Source organism: Zonotrichia leucophrys, chromosome 1, assembly GCF_028769735.1.
Source record: "Zonotrichia leucophrys gambelii isolate GWCS_2022_RI chromosome 1, RI_Zleu_2.0, whole genome shotgun sequence".
Classification (NCBI taxonomy): Eukaryota; Metazoa; Chordata; class Aves; order Passeriformes; family Passerellidae; genus Zonotrichia; species Zonotrichia leucophrys.
Window position 1 is genome coordinate 75,077,409 of NC_088169.1, and position 14,964 is coordinate 75,092,372.

At 35.9% G+C, this 14,964-nt stretch overlaps 1 protein-coding gene across 9 annotated transcripts in view; it reads right to left on the reverse strand.

Moving 5' to 3' along the window:
- GRIA4 (glutamate ionotropic receptor AMPA type subunit 4) overlaps positions 1-14,964 on the reverse strand; it is a 216,376-nt gene that overhangs the window by 42,565 nt on the left and 158,847 nt on the right. For all 9 annotated transcript variants that reach the window (XR_010441041.1, XM_064718367.1, XM_064718359.1 and 6 more), the window contains exons 10-13: positions 13,616-13,822; positions 7,002-7,372; positions 5,408-5,606; positions 328-575 (exon numbers count right to left, since the gene is read on the reverse strand). Coding sequence is in view for 8 of the 9 variants with exons in the window: in XM_064718367.1 (XP_064574437.1) it covers positions 328-575; positions 5,408-5,606; positions 7,002-7,372; positions 13,616-13,822 (1,025 nt within the window). In the remaining variant the exon portion in view is untranslated. The remainder of the gene's footprint in view (positions 1-327; positions 576-5,407; positions 5,607-7,001; positions 7,373-13,615; positions 13,823-14,964) is intronic.

Consider the following 14,964-nt stretch of genomic DNA (forward strand, 5'->3'; position numbering starts at 1 on the left):
ATAATACTGCTATAAAGGGTTGAATTCTGTGAAAAAAAGCTGATGAAATAGAATAACCAGTGTTAATTCTATTGAGGCTGACTTCAAGTAGCTAGTGTTCAACCAGTTTGGTTTTTATATGGCCTTGAAACATATGCCAACTCTAGCTGCTCAATCCATATTGCAATTAGAAATGGTTACCTTTGTTGATCAAAAAAAAATGAAATGGAAGAAAATAAAAATAACATACCATGTTCACACACAAAACAAAAAGAGCTATATCAGGGACATCAGGGAAGGTGGAATACTATAACAACACATTTTATATTGTTATACTATTCCACCCACCTTAATGGAGAACCCTTCGGTGTGGCTACGCCATAGCCTTTGGAATCCAGATTTCCTCCCACTTTCATGGTGTCACATGGCTTTCGTTGCTCAATGTATTCATTCATGGTGGACTCCAGCAGGAAGGCAAACTTGCCCTTGGATTTGCGGACACGAGCTACTCCCTCTGCAGTAGTCCTAGTGAACACTGATGGCTCAGCTGATTTCATGTAGGTCCACATCTTTTCATACACTGCTATTTTTGATCTCTGGGGAAAATCAAAAACAAGTTAGAACAAAAGAATGTTGCAACGTTTCAGAATGGCACTGCTCAAATAAAATCAACCATACTTAATTTTTCAGACATTTGAGGTTGGGAAAATCTTGGAGAAGAGTTTCATCTGAATTCCATTATTTTAAAAGAGACAAAAAAGAAAATTATCAATACTATAGTAGCAGATACAATTTTTGAGTTTGGCTACGCTCTAGCAGTCAAAAAAGAAACCTGTAAAGCTGAATTTACTGTTAGATAGAGGAAGTTCACATAGTCAATGTGTTTTAGGGAATGATATATGAAATAGATGTCCACAATAAGCCTGTACTCTTAAGAGAAACAGTAAAATCATCTCCCCATAAATACTCAGCTGAGTCTTAAAGCATTTCTCTAACACCCACTTCTTCTACCATCAAAACCAGAGTAGCTTAAGAAGGATTTCTGCTTTTGTGATTCAGAACTGACCTGATCTATATTCAGAAATGCTATACAATATTTAAAGACATGGTTCACAGTAAAAGATGGAAACAGCAAGCTGGAGCATATACTAAAGGAAGTAAAATGCCATAAGGATCTTTCTTAAAGAATTAGGTATGATTTTAGAACTGCAGTATCAGTGGATTTATTTTAAAGACTCTCATCCTGCCAATAACTGAGTAAGAAATATCTTTCTCAAAGAAGGCACACAATTCATGGCTTAGAGTGCATTAGTTGGAAATTTTCCTGTCCGAGAATGCATGGAGTAACTACAGGTAAATACTTAAGCAAAAAATAAAACTTCTTCATAAAAAATTAAAGCAAATAAAAAATTTCACTAAAAGAAAGGAAGGAAATGATGTCAGGCTGAGAAGTTTCCCATGCTCATTAGATTCACCCAACAACTCATTTGCTTCCTCCAGCAACAGGAATACATACATGCAAACCAGCAGTGTGTCAGCTGAACACTACACACTGTTCTTATAATAACAGATGGCACTTGTCTTCCCCTATGTATGCTGCAAAAAGGACTTTTTACCCTAATGCTCAAGTCAGCTTTTATTTGAGTCAAGAGGAGTTTCTAGCTAAGCAAGATTTGGTCCATGAGCCTGTTCCTACACTGTGCTGAGTACTCCAGGAAAATATTCATTATTCAAAAGCCCCAGAACAAAGGGCCTTAGATTGTTTAAACAAATACTAAATCCTATAATCTTAGTATTAAATAAATTAAAAATGGCTTTAAGAAGCCTGGAACTGAGCCTTTTTTATATCTGAGAGTAATTTCCCTGAAGCACTTCTTTTTACCAATTACTGAATGACTCTACTATTTCTTAGAAAATAATTTGCAAGGGACCTAAGTCTATCCTGAAAATAAGTGGCATTTAACTAAAACTGTTCAATAAAAATGCCATATAGCAGAACATCATAAATTATGCTTTCCTTTTTTAGTTTGTCTGTATGCATAATTTTATCTTTCTGTCAAATATAATAACATTTGAATCAACAACAGCTGTGTATGTCCATAATCACATCCTGACTTGTCACCCTTTCTTTTCACTATAGTCACAGCTATTTTATATTTACATAATAGTGGCTGGGAGCAGAGCATAAACTAAGCCACCAATGCATTATTTTTGCTTTACACTGATGTAATTACATGGATTTAAATTTACAGAAAGAAAAAAATGGAAAGAGTGTAGTAATAAATCAGTCATAATTTCAAGAATATTTTCTTGCCTTTGTCTGCCTTCACTTCCAAACATTTCTCTCATCTTAACATCCATTACATCTATTTCTTTAAAAAGGAACCATATAATAGTTCACTTTCATTTATAACTTTATGCAGCACATAAAATAGCTTGATTAGTAACAGGAAACACTGCTCTACATCAATTGGAAAAGGCTGCATTTAATTATTTTTTTCTTTTAGCATCTAGTCTCCTTTGCCTATGAAAATAGAAAAATATGGAAAGTCTAACAAAGTAGCTGCTCTCTAACATTTTCTTCTCCCAAACTTTCATTTGCTTGCATTCAATTTTTACATGTCAACTCAGAGTGAAAACTGAAGAATGAAATAATAAGTATTTTTTATTATCATATGAGAAAACATTGCAGCTTTCCCTGCAGTCAGCCCAGCTGGGATAATTTTAATTTCGGGCTCTTCTGAGTAGAACTGCTAAAGCTAACTACTTTCCCTCTTGAGCAGTCTGCCTGGAAAATACAACTCTGACTGCATGTAAACCAGAAAATAGGAGTATATAACTGCTAACAGTATCAAAGTTCCTCTTTTTCTTTATGTTGGCTTTAAAATGACTTTCCCTTTTCTGCTTTCAATCCAGATTTAAAACAGGCTGAAGAGGTGTTCAGCATTTCTGACATTTTGATCAGAAATGACAAAATGATGAGAAAATGTCCTGAAGGCTCATCTTCAGCCAGATAATCACCATTGACAGAAAAGTTACACGTGATTCTAATACCAAGAAGTGAATTGCTTCCAAACCCACAAAATGTTCAACTTGGCACACAATCTTCTTGTACTATTGTTTCAGGCTAGGTCTTAATTTATGTATTTTGAAAACAGCTTTTGTTTGTTAATATTTTATCTTTCTCCCTGTTTTGTGAAAAAATATCTTTAGAAATGGTACATAAAGTATCATTAAGAATCACTATATTGTGAGAGAGAAATAATTTGAAAGCAGGGCCTCAACTGCACCATTTTAAAGAAAATGATCAACACAGTTTAAATTTTTATTAAGCTGCACATTTTGCATATGCAATAGTATTTAGTATTTGTAGTTAAAGTTTCCCTCTGTACTTCGAAACAAAAGAAAAAATAAAAAGAGCAACATTGATTTTCCTTCTTTTTTCTCTTAGCCCTTTAAGACTGAAGTGAAAAAAGGGCTGTCACCTTAGACACTTCACTCCATCATAGTATCTTCTCTTTAAAACGAGAACTTGCATAAAATATTGAAAGAGTTTCTGTGTTTACACAATGATTTAAAAGAATGATGAAATTTTTATGACCAATAGTGTTTCTACATCAAAATACCTGATCTCATTACTTCAATACAATGGCTTGTATACGTATTTTGAAAGTCTTAAGAAAACAATTCCAGTCCTTCATTCTTTACTATTTCTTTGGGAATTAATTTTTGCATACCCTCACCTAACAAATTTGCAAGCACTAGATACTCTTAAAAATGCAACAAATTAATAAATGCAAAGTTACATAAATCTGGCTGACCATCAGCACCATGTTTAAAGTATCATCACAGTTTCATTCTAGTAGAAAGATCTATTTGTACCCATATATTGTGGTTACCACCTCAACTTAGGGTAAACTGAAACTTGAGTTCCAAGAATAAAATATCTAACTTTCCACAAAAAGAACTAAAAATGTGTTTATGGGTGAAACATAGGTGAATATAAACAATTGGTAGGAGGGACTGTACTCATTAAAAAAACAGTAAGACAGGGGTAGTTAGAAACCTTTTAGTGAACAGTTGAGGTACCAGTCACCATAGCCATTTCAGCTGGATCCTTCTAGAGTTCAAGTAAAGAGGCAGGTACTTAAATGTGTGCTTTATTTCGTCATAACCCACACATCTCACACAGGATGCACAGGGCTGCTTTTCTTTCTCCAGTGTCTACAGAAGAATTCTAGAAAACTGGGTTAAACTGAACTCCTTGAGCAGTTTCATGATGTGAAGGTCCAATCACTGTGTTTGTTAAGTGAAATCTATATCTTATAAATCATCTTTCTGCAGCTAATAGAACAGATTTACAAGCACTTCTACGGGGATAGTTGTTGCAATAAAAAGGTTATTTCACTTGAGACACTGTCTTTGAATGGATATTGTCTACAGTTTCCAAATGGCACTGAAAATTTTCTTAATGGTTTACTGAGTTCAGTTTGGCCAAATTGGAAACAGTGAAGGTGCGTGTGAGTACCTAACAGAATTCCTTTCAATTAGGCAATTAGAAGAAATTTTCATTCCATCTTCCTGACCTCTAAAAATCCCTTATTCTTCACATTTCAGCTAAATAATGACCTAATTAGCTGTGAAATTTTCAAGGAAGGGTTACTGGCTCACAGCATTTATTCAGAGCTGTGTTTAAACTCAAAACTCACTTCAGTCAGCTGAGCTTAACTTTCATCTGCTGGAGTCATGAAATAAAGCAGGAAGGACTGTTTATTATGTGCTGCCTGTGATGTGTCCAAGCTCCCTGCTTTCCAGCTGGCAAATGATGAGGATTACATACCAACCACACTAATGCAGGAAAGCAAATGACAATGAAGTAATCAATAGAGATAGCACAGGCATATGAATGGCTATTTATCCTGTTTCCTAATGCTCCAACCACATCCCCTCGAGTTAAATTTTCTCTTTATTATTCATCTGAAAGTCAGCAAATTAAAAAATGCATTTCCTGCCCACCACCCAAGACCCTAAAGCAAAATGCACACAGCCAAATCCATAAGCAGAAACAAAACCTGCAAGACTCCACTTTACCATCATAGGCTTTCAATGTTGCACATCACTTCAGTACTGTAGCCTCACATGAATCAATAGTGCAATGCTGCTTTAATTATCACTTGCTTCAGTATCCCCCCAGGCATCTCTTTTGCATCTCTTTTTTTTTTTTTTGACAGGATCAATAAGCTTTCCACAGATTAAAAAACTGAAAACTCCAACAAATGGTCTTGTGGGGGTAAAAATGTAGCTAAAGCATTTCAGGAGTTACAAAACCATACTGCATATAATTGCAAAGTCACATTGTTTCACATTTCCAAGCATCTTAAAAGAGTGGTTGGTAGGGATAGCTGCTCTAATGGACGTGCCAACTTACTCTGAAGAACTCTTTGGTTGACCCTGAGTCCAGTGTCCCGTAAGCAATTTCGGTTTGTTTGGCAAGGTCTTCTGCACTCTCTATGGGGGAGACCATTCTCTCAACAGTCAAGAAAGCAGCGAGGTTAGCAGTGTAGGATGAAATAATGATGAGCGTGAAGAACCACCAGACACCTCCGACAATGCGACCTGAGAGGGATCTAAACATGAATAAGATAATGCACATTTTCCTGTCTCTTGAGCCACGAAAAGTGAGAGAGAGAGAGAGAGAGTGAAGGCACCATTATTGCTGAACATTTGTCATTAAGCAACAATCAATGGGAGGAAGATCATTTGCATTTTAAATCTTAATAGATGCTTCTACTCTAGAAACTTAATGTCTACAGTGTAGTCCACTGTACCAATGTGTATCACACATACACAGAAGTTTAAATCCTCTTGGGCAGTAATCTCAGTGTTCCTATTATTTCAGGACATGCCTAAAAATAGGAAAAAAAGTGTCAAAAGATACTGGGTTGGTAATCTCTTTTTGGAGACAAAAGTAAAGCATAGTAGCTGAAAATCAGTAGCTTTTTCTGTTTCCTCTTTAAAAAAAAAATGCAAAAGGCTTTGCATATGGATTATGTTGGTTTTAGGATTAACATATTCCTGTCACCCAAACTTCTCAAAAATTCCACAAGCCACTGCAATCATTCATTGAATATTCACATTTTTCTTCTTTAGGAAGCAAGAATTTTTTGATAGAACAGACATTTCTGTTAAATAAAAACTTGTACTTTCCTTTTCAATACCTGCAATTTGATGAGAAGGTTGTTGAGGAGCAAGGCACATCCACTCTTAATCAGCACCAGTTTTATTACTAACTTCAATAATAGAAGGATTAGGCCAATGCTGAACATTCAAAATTTCACTGCAAATGGCTAAAATGAATCCTTTAAGTTTGAAAGACTGGGTCATAATATTTAATTAAAAAGTTTTAGTTACTGCCCACTAACTTCATAAAATGTTGAGAAATTCAGGACTGCATGTATTACACTAATCATTTACTAGATTATCATATATTATAGGACTAATCATGTACTATAGAACAAAACATGTAGTATATCTGAGGCACGTCCTCTGTTGCTGTAAAAGCAACACAGAGTGGCTTGTCAGAAACAGTCAAATATTGTCTATCACAGACAGCAATATTTGTGAAGCAGCATTGTAGAACGTGAAACAGAAGCGGGACATTTCTTGATGCAAGGCAGATATTCAGCACAACTGTGTGCATTTCATGATTGCAACACAATGGAACTAATCTAACAACAACACAGTCAGAAGTCAACCCAGTGGAATTTCCCCTGTGTGAACGTGCTATTTCTGACAGCTATTTGGGGTTTATGCACATTGACACTGGGAAAATAATAGTAATGACTGAAATTTCAAGTAGATTATCTGTTGCTGTTATCATGGCTATTAAAAAATAAAAAGAAAAAAAAAAAGAAAAAGGTTGAAGAATGGACTTCAAAACACTGCCAGTAAAATTAATGAAAGAAAGTTTTATGCTTCAGTGTTGAAGACAAAATGCAAATGTAAAAAGATTTGACACAAACCTTGGGGAAATATCACATCCTTGTTGCATAAAGGCACCCAGGGAAAACCAGAGGCTGTTGAATATGCCAAACTCATTGGGAGGCTGATCACTGGGTCCTTCTTTCCCATCCTCTGGTTCTTCTGTGTGCCACTCATATGGACTAAACCTGCTAACTAGGAACAGGACCACACTGACACCAATGTAGGCAAAGACTATGCACATCCAGATCTCATACGCCAAAGGGTCCAAGAAGGAAAACACTCCTGGTTTAGATTTCTGGGGCTTTTTGATCATAATGGATATCCCCAAACTCATAAAAGGCTTAGAAAAATCAATGACCTCTTCTCGTACCAAAGTGATGGTCAGAGGCGCAACAGCAATCTCTGCTTTCTATAAAGAAAAAAGAAATATAGATGTATAGATTAATTGATGTGTGCTTATACACTTGGTAAGCAGCTAATTCCAAAAGTATGTTATTAACATCAGCAGGACACCACGGCTTAAATGCTCTTTGTAGCATTTTTCTCTTTCGTTCTATCACACTGCATTTACTCAATATGATTTCACTAAAACATACACATTGCAGGTTTTTATTTTACAGAATTATACTTAATTTTTGTGCAAATCTTGTAGAGGTGAACAGCAGTATAGGAAGATCATTTTAGGCATTAATTTAGATTTAAATAAAGGAATTCAAGAAAGAATGGAAAATGAGAATGACCTTATTGTCACTGAATGTATAGACACTTTTTAATTGCTGTATTTTGGTAAGACATAATAATATTTTGAGGTAAAGCAGTTCGTAGACTCAAAAAAGCTCCAATTGGCATGAGGCTGCTAAAGTGGTTTACTGTTGCTGTGATTTCACCAAACTGCACAGAGCTGTCTCAAGGGACATATAGCCTAATAAGATTGAATTAGGTTTTCAACAGCAAAAAATGGCAAGTATACAGGAAATAGGTGTGCAAAATTATGAGCTAAAAGGATAAAATGTGTGCTGAATCCATTCCCACTAGTGTCAGGAATATTTTTAAAATGTATTTCTAACATGTTTTTTGGATGACGATGCCAATCTTGAATGAATCATTATTGATGGAGGTGATTATGGCTGCTAACAATGATGTCTGTATGCACCATAAAATATTGTAGCTAAAGTAATGCATTGCTCTTCTCTTTAGGGACGCTACACTACATTAGGATTTGTTCCTTGCCTAGCCTTGCCTTTTACACTAAAGCTGTCACTGCAGCAGTGCTTCAGATGGGAATTGTGTGGGGACTTTGGGGCAAAGGATGCATCCCTGAGAGGGGAACAGATGCAAGAGCTGCTGAAACCTGTGTCCTGCTCATCACCATGGGGCTGTGCCCAGGTACAGCCAGAGAGCAGAGCCTGTGCTCTGTGACCAGTGTGGACTTCTATACAGCTTATGGGCTCAGGAGAGTAACTGTATTTTGTGAACACTTTGAGGTTTCAATGAGGTTAAAACATGCTGAAAAATAAGGATGTGCTCAAATAGTTTAATCCAGTGTTATGTAAATAGCTTGTATGCCAAAGAAAATATTGAAAAGGAGCTTATTTGTCATGTTACAACTTTGAAACAGGTAAATGCATTTAAATTAATTTGTGGTTTCTATTTTATATGCTAATTCATATCGAGCCATATATAAGTTTTATTTTCAACCAATATTGGGTGGTTAAAAATTAAACCTATTTTGAGAACTTTGCAATTGTAAATAATTCAAAAAAATTGACTCATTCAATGGCCCAAAAATGCACATTTGTATTAAGATGGCTGTATATTAATCATCAGATTATATCTGTCATTCTGAAATAGCTGTGATGTAAACACTTTCCAAAATTTTATATAAAGATATTACATTTTAAGCAATGCATCGGAAGTCATAATTTTGCAAAGGTATCAGAAATTATCTCTGGTGCTAATGTCTCAGGTAAACATTATGATATCACTGCTAATTCTCTGAATTTTAATTTACATTTTGTTATACAAGGCATTTTTAAAAAATTTGGCTTCTTAATCCCTTGTGATTATCTAAATCAGGCTGAAACAGATGTTTTATGAAAACAGCTATTCTTTGAGAAGGGTAACATGTCTAAAATATAAAAATATCAATATCAATATTTCAACTAGCCTGAAAATTAGAAAGTAAACTTAATTTCTGTAGTCTAAAGACTGCAGGATGGTTTGAGCTACTGGCTTTTCTGCATATTTTTTTTCATCTTACTCAGAAGTAGCTTTTCTCCAGAAGAATGGTTTCCTTCTTTAAAGTCAACATCTTTTGCATTTCTGAATTTTAATTATTGAGAATGCCTAATGTGGAGTCCTTTGATTAAGCAAAAGACTCATGGCAACTGTAATCTATTCCTGCCAATCCTCTCTGTGTTTGTCATATAGTGGTGTCTTCATTAACACAGTGTAAATGACAGACCTAGTCACTGGTCTTCAAAGGTGTAGGCTAACAGGGTTTTTTTTGTGTCTGCAGATTTCTACTGGGGTTAAAACAGATTCCTGGGGGTTGTTAGTTTTCACAGTGTGAGCTGGAAAAGTGACTTCCCCAAGTTAGTGTGAATTGAGGAGGTTTTGAATACCTACTTAGTACATTGCATATTATATGTGAAATACTGGAGAGGATTTATTGTGCAAAATTTAAATGCTCAAAGAGGGTATGCAGGACTTGAACATGATCAAAACTGCTGCCTACAGTACTTGAAGGAGTTAAAGAGGAGAAACAGGAACTTAGCCCATTTTTTTACAATAGTGACGTAGTATCAGATAATTCATAATTTAGATAAATCAATTTTATGCCAAGAAATCTAAAAGGAAAATATATAGCTGGGAAATAATTAAATGCCAAAAAAATAATTGGAGAAACTACAGCCCCCCAGACTGATCATATTATTATTTTTGTATGACTATTGTGTGCCACGTAAAGCCTACATAAACTCTTCATTGCAAAAGCTAAATAATGAAAATAGCTGTGCATGATAATTATGTGCTTTGCCCAGTTAACATACACCATATAATTATGGATTTAAATGATTAACAATATAACTATGGTGCAAAAACAATTAATGATTTTGTTGCCATTGAAATCTGTTTTGACAAAGACTAATGATACTTCACAGTTAAATAACTGCATCTGTAACAGCATTTCAATCAAGGCTCCACCATTACCAAGTACAGATGCATTCTGGATCCTTCCAGTATTACAGAAAGAGGCAAGATTGATTCTGATGGAGAGAGACATTTTCTTTTCCGGAATATATAATTATTATAATGTTGAGAATAAAATTTATGCTTGGTACACGTATTGTGAAGGTAGAAATGCTATCTGAGAAAAAATCATGCAGAAACAGATTTTAATCTCAGAAGCTCATGGCTTCTGAGATTTCAAACAGAAATGAGTTGTGACCTTTTGTGTTAAGCAGTGAAAGAAAAGCATTCTGTGTCAGGAGAATGAATATTTAATTGGAGCTGACTGCTAGTGAATTTGGAAACACCTGTTACATGTGCTTAATGGATTTCATCTCCAGCCAGAATTTCTTCTGTGAGCTAGATATCAAGGCAAACAGAATCCCTATGGTCCAATGCATGCATGTGGATTCATCAGGGACAAATGACCAAAATTTCCTCATAGTTTTTAATAATGTGCTAAAATCAATAGAGGAAAAGAAGCAACCATCCCCACGTGACATTCTGTACAATCTTAGCAAAACTGTACCCCATAGCATTTTATATGGGACATGATGGAAAAATCAGCCATGGAGTTCAAGGAAATGACTACCCTGCTCTGTGCAGCTCATGAGTGTCCAGGTACCAGAACAACCTCTGGTGCATACAGGTCTTAAAGGAACATGGAATAAAATTCTCAGTAGTAAGGATAGGGCCAAGGGGCTTTGGGGTAGGAGGGTAAGAGCAAGAGAGCGGAGGAATCTTTTGTGTTGTATAGAAAGAGTCCAATCTCACTGGCCAGAGCAAAACTGTCTGTTAATCCATTAACATGGTTGGGAATTAAAAGCTCTAAAATGTTTCCCAAACAGATCATCTCGTCAACTTGCTAATTCAGTTGCAAATTCTCTCCCAGTCCTGGCTGCAAATAAAAAGCCTTGCTTGAAATACAGCCAACTACTCAGACTGTTTGTGTTTATGATTAGGGGATCTATCAGAGAAGATGAACATACTCTTCTTCTAGCAGAGCTTTGCAGCAAAGTCTCTGCCTGACTGATTTTTCTGTTTTCTCCTAGGCCTGGGAACCTGATGCTCTGTAAATTGTCTGGCAAGGACTCAGGGAATTTGCAGGGAGGATGCTCTTGATGGATTCCCTGTGGAAATCCTTAGCAGAAAACTTTGTAAGTAGCAGAAAGAACAATTTCCTTCAAAGCTACACCTGTAGAAGTACACTAAGCATGCCTGGTGTAGCTCTCGGCCTTAAGGCCCAGCGGCACTGGACAGGCCGCGTCGCTGCCGTCAAAGCCACCTGACCTCTCAACCTGCGTGGCCTCGTTCAAGCTGCATGTAGGGAAAGGTGTCTGCTCTATCCTGGTGTCCAGCTGGGCTCAGGAATTGTTTTGGACAGTAATTATGGGCCAAAAATGTACTGGAGACCATGCTTGAAATTTAGCAGATTAATCAGGCAAATTCTGAAGTACAGGGACATGCCCTGGTGCCACTGATACACCAGGATCGATACAGCCCCAGGGAGCCTTATGACAATGGGGTAAATGTCCTGGGCAGCAGCTGACTTCAGTAAAAAAGCTGCTCCAAGAACTTCGCTGCAGCTCATTCCCAGGGCCTAATCCCAGAATTGCAAAGACTGTGGACATCCTAAACAGATAGCTGGAAAAGCCTCCTCCTCACTCTTTTCCATTACAAAAAATGAAATGTTGGCCTTGTATGCTAGGTTGGCCTTCTTCATATCGGTAATTTGCAACAGGTACCTCATGCCTGTGAACTGTACTGCTTTCAGCTCTGTTAAAAGCTGTAGGTGTTGGCACATCTGTGTGAGCTTCCTTACAACACTTTTTATTTCAGTCTAGTTCTAGGGCAATTTAGGATTGATGAGGTAAATTTTTTTAAGATAAAACAAGAAAAAGAATACCCCATACAAACAGAAAATGAAAGTGTAATATCAAGTTTCCTCTATAATTTTCAACTAGATAATAGGCCACTGAAACAGTACATATGAACAAGAGATTTCTCATAAATAGTAACATTTCTTGGATAATTGAAAAAAAACATTCTAGTGTGAAACAGTGCTTGGCCATTGATGTCCATGGGTTTGCTCTTGCAATTAAAAGCTAGAAAAGGAATAACCTCCATACATGATAAAATAATTCTGAAAAATCTGTATCTTTTACTATCTTAAGAATTGAGCTGCTCTCAAGACACTGAAGTAGATATACATGCTTGGTGACATTTGGTGTTTCTACTCTTTAAAGACAGAATTGAAGTTGGCTCCTTCACGAACTTCAAAGAACATGGAGAATTTTGGGAACCTGATATAAGCTTTCCATTCCAATGGGGAAGGGAGATCACTGAAATTCTGGGGCAACATTTCCCACACTCCTACAGTACAGAGACTGTTTCATTCTGCAGAGTCCCTTCAACTGATGCTAATGGAGAATTTATCAGCTATGCTAAACTAGCAGAAGGGAACTGAAATGGAGCTGCTACAAAAGCCATGAGGCCTTTGCAATGTATGGCCTGACCTGCCAATGGAGTTGTGAAAATGGGGATGGTTCAACTGGTATGCAGGAATTTTTTATGAGGAGGTTGAGGCATGTTATGAATTCATGGGTGGAAATATTGACATCTGAGTAGTCTGAGAATTTTTTTTATTATTCCAACACTGAAATTAAAGATTTCTCTAAGAATTCTGAACTGTTCTCAGTGCAGATACTAGCAACTGTAGTCATTAGCAAGCTCAGCTCTGAGTTTTGCTACTTTTGGTAACACCAGATACTGAAAATATTTATTTAGGTCTGCTGGAGCTATTTTATTTTAAATATTGGAACTTTATGTGTTAACAGAATTGCTAACTATTATGATATTCTGAAGAATCCTTCTCCAGAGCACTCTATAACATAATGTTCTCAGTTGTTAAACTTACCAGGTTTGATCTTAAATTTTATAATTGATGGTCATCTTAAAAGTCTGTCTTCATTGTGAATTGCCTAATTATGTACTTGTCTGTAGTGGTTTATTACCTATGTTTAATATATATGATGGTGGATTTTTCATTTATCAAACTAGACCAAGAATCCCATCTTTTTAAAAAGATCTGTCCACCATTCCAGGAAAATGAATGAATGAGTGATATTCTTCCCAACCAAGTTTTACAGTGTGTCAAGAATAGATGGTCTCTAACATTAATGAATTTTTAAGGGATATACAAACTATAGACGTTGAAATGTTTCAAGGTACTAATTGAATAAATTGTAGAACTTGCAAGAAAATATTAAATTTTATCTTGAAAATAAGTGATAACTCACAGACCTGAAACAAGATTATGTTCCTTTTCTGTGACCCCAATATTAATTAAAATGCACATATAGTTCCTTTTTTATGACTTATACTATGGTAAATTAAATCCTGCTTCAAAAATTGGTATGCTTACCCCATAAACAAGTTCTCCCACCATCCCATTCCAGATTTTTGTCTCTGGATCCCTTGCTCCATATTTTCCATCAGGAACAATGGCAATTTTGTACTTGATACCAATATGTTTTGCAATTTCTGATGCCAGATCTACACAGTATCCTTCAAACTTGTCATTCCCTTCAAACGTATCATGGTTTTTCTTGAACATAACATATGGGGCTTCCTATAATGAAAGAAGTAGAACTGTAAAGGAGAAGTGTACCGAATATAGTCTGAAAAAAACCAAACATGTCATGAGCTGACTGAACAACACACAATTTATAAAAAGTTCATGGACAGTATTAGCAGGTTTAAATTAAAATGTATGAACAGAAATCCTTCTGGCAAGATATACTCATCACACTGATTTGGCTTATACATTTCACAAGAATTATCAATCTTACTTTGTTTTAAATGACAGACCTTAGTGCAGTATATGCATATTTTAAAGTATGAATAGAGGTTGGGCCTATACAGTGCAAAGGGCTGTGAGATCATGAAGGTACAATGTAGACTTCTGACTTCAGTGAGTAAGCATATCCTCCAACATAGTGGGGTGACTGCCTACGTAATTTCAGATGCAGAGCCTGAGTGGCTTCATTTCTTGAGGTTTAGAATATATAGCTCCTAAGAGGCTACATACATTTTACTGAGAACACAGAAATACACTCCCAAGGAAATATGCATCTTTCCTTTAAAATAAATGGCGCAGATTCTGCAAGGTTTTTTAGGATGAACTTCAGTGATATGCATGGACAAGAATGGTATTAACTTGACAGTGACTTTACATGTTGTATGAAAAAGAAGTACCAAATATTTTGGGACAGTGAGTGCCATTGAGAACGAGTAAAACCTGTCTTGAAGAACGGAACTTGCATTCCCTGTATTAACCATGCTATTACAATAGTGAACATTATGCAACTGGGATATCAAGGTGATTTTCTTTTTAGCTCTATGTGAACTCAGACTTTAGAAATTATTAAGTAAAACTATACTTTCTGATGGTATTTTAAATTACTTCCCTAATTCATATTCAGAGCCAGTTACAAATGAAATATTTGTCTAATATAAAAGGTAATTTAGGTCACCCTTTGTTTGAATTTACATCATAAAATACTGGCAACTTAAGTTTTCTCTGTGCTATCCCTGGAAAATGTTGGTCTTTTGACACTAACCTTGGTAGTATTCTGCCCCATTCCCATCTTTCCTACAGATATAATTAGCACAAGAATAAAAATAAATTTAAATATGTAGTGCAGCAATGCCAGCTCCTCTGAAACTACAAGAACATCATCTGTAAGCAAAAACAATTTTTAACCTCTATTA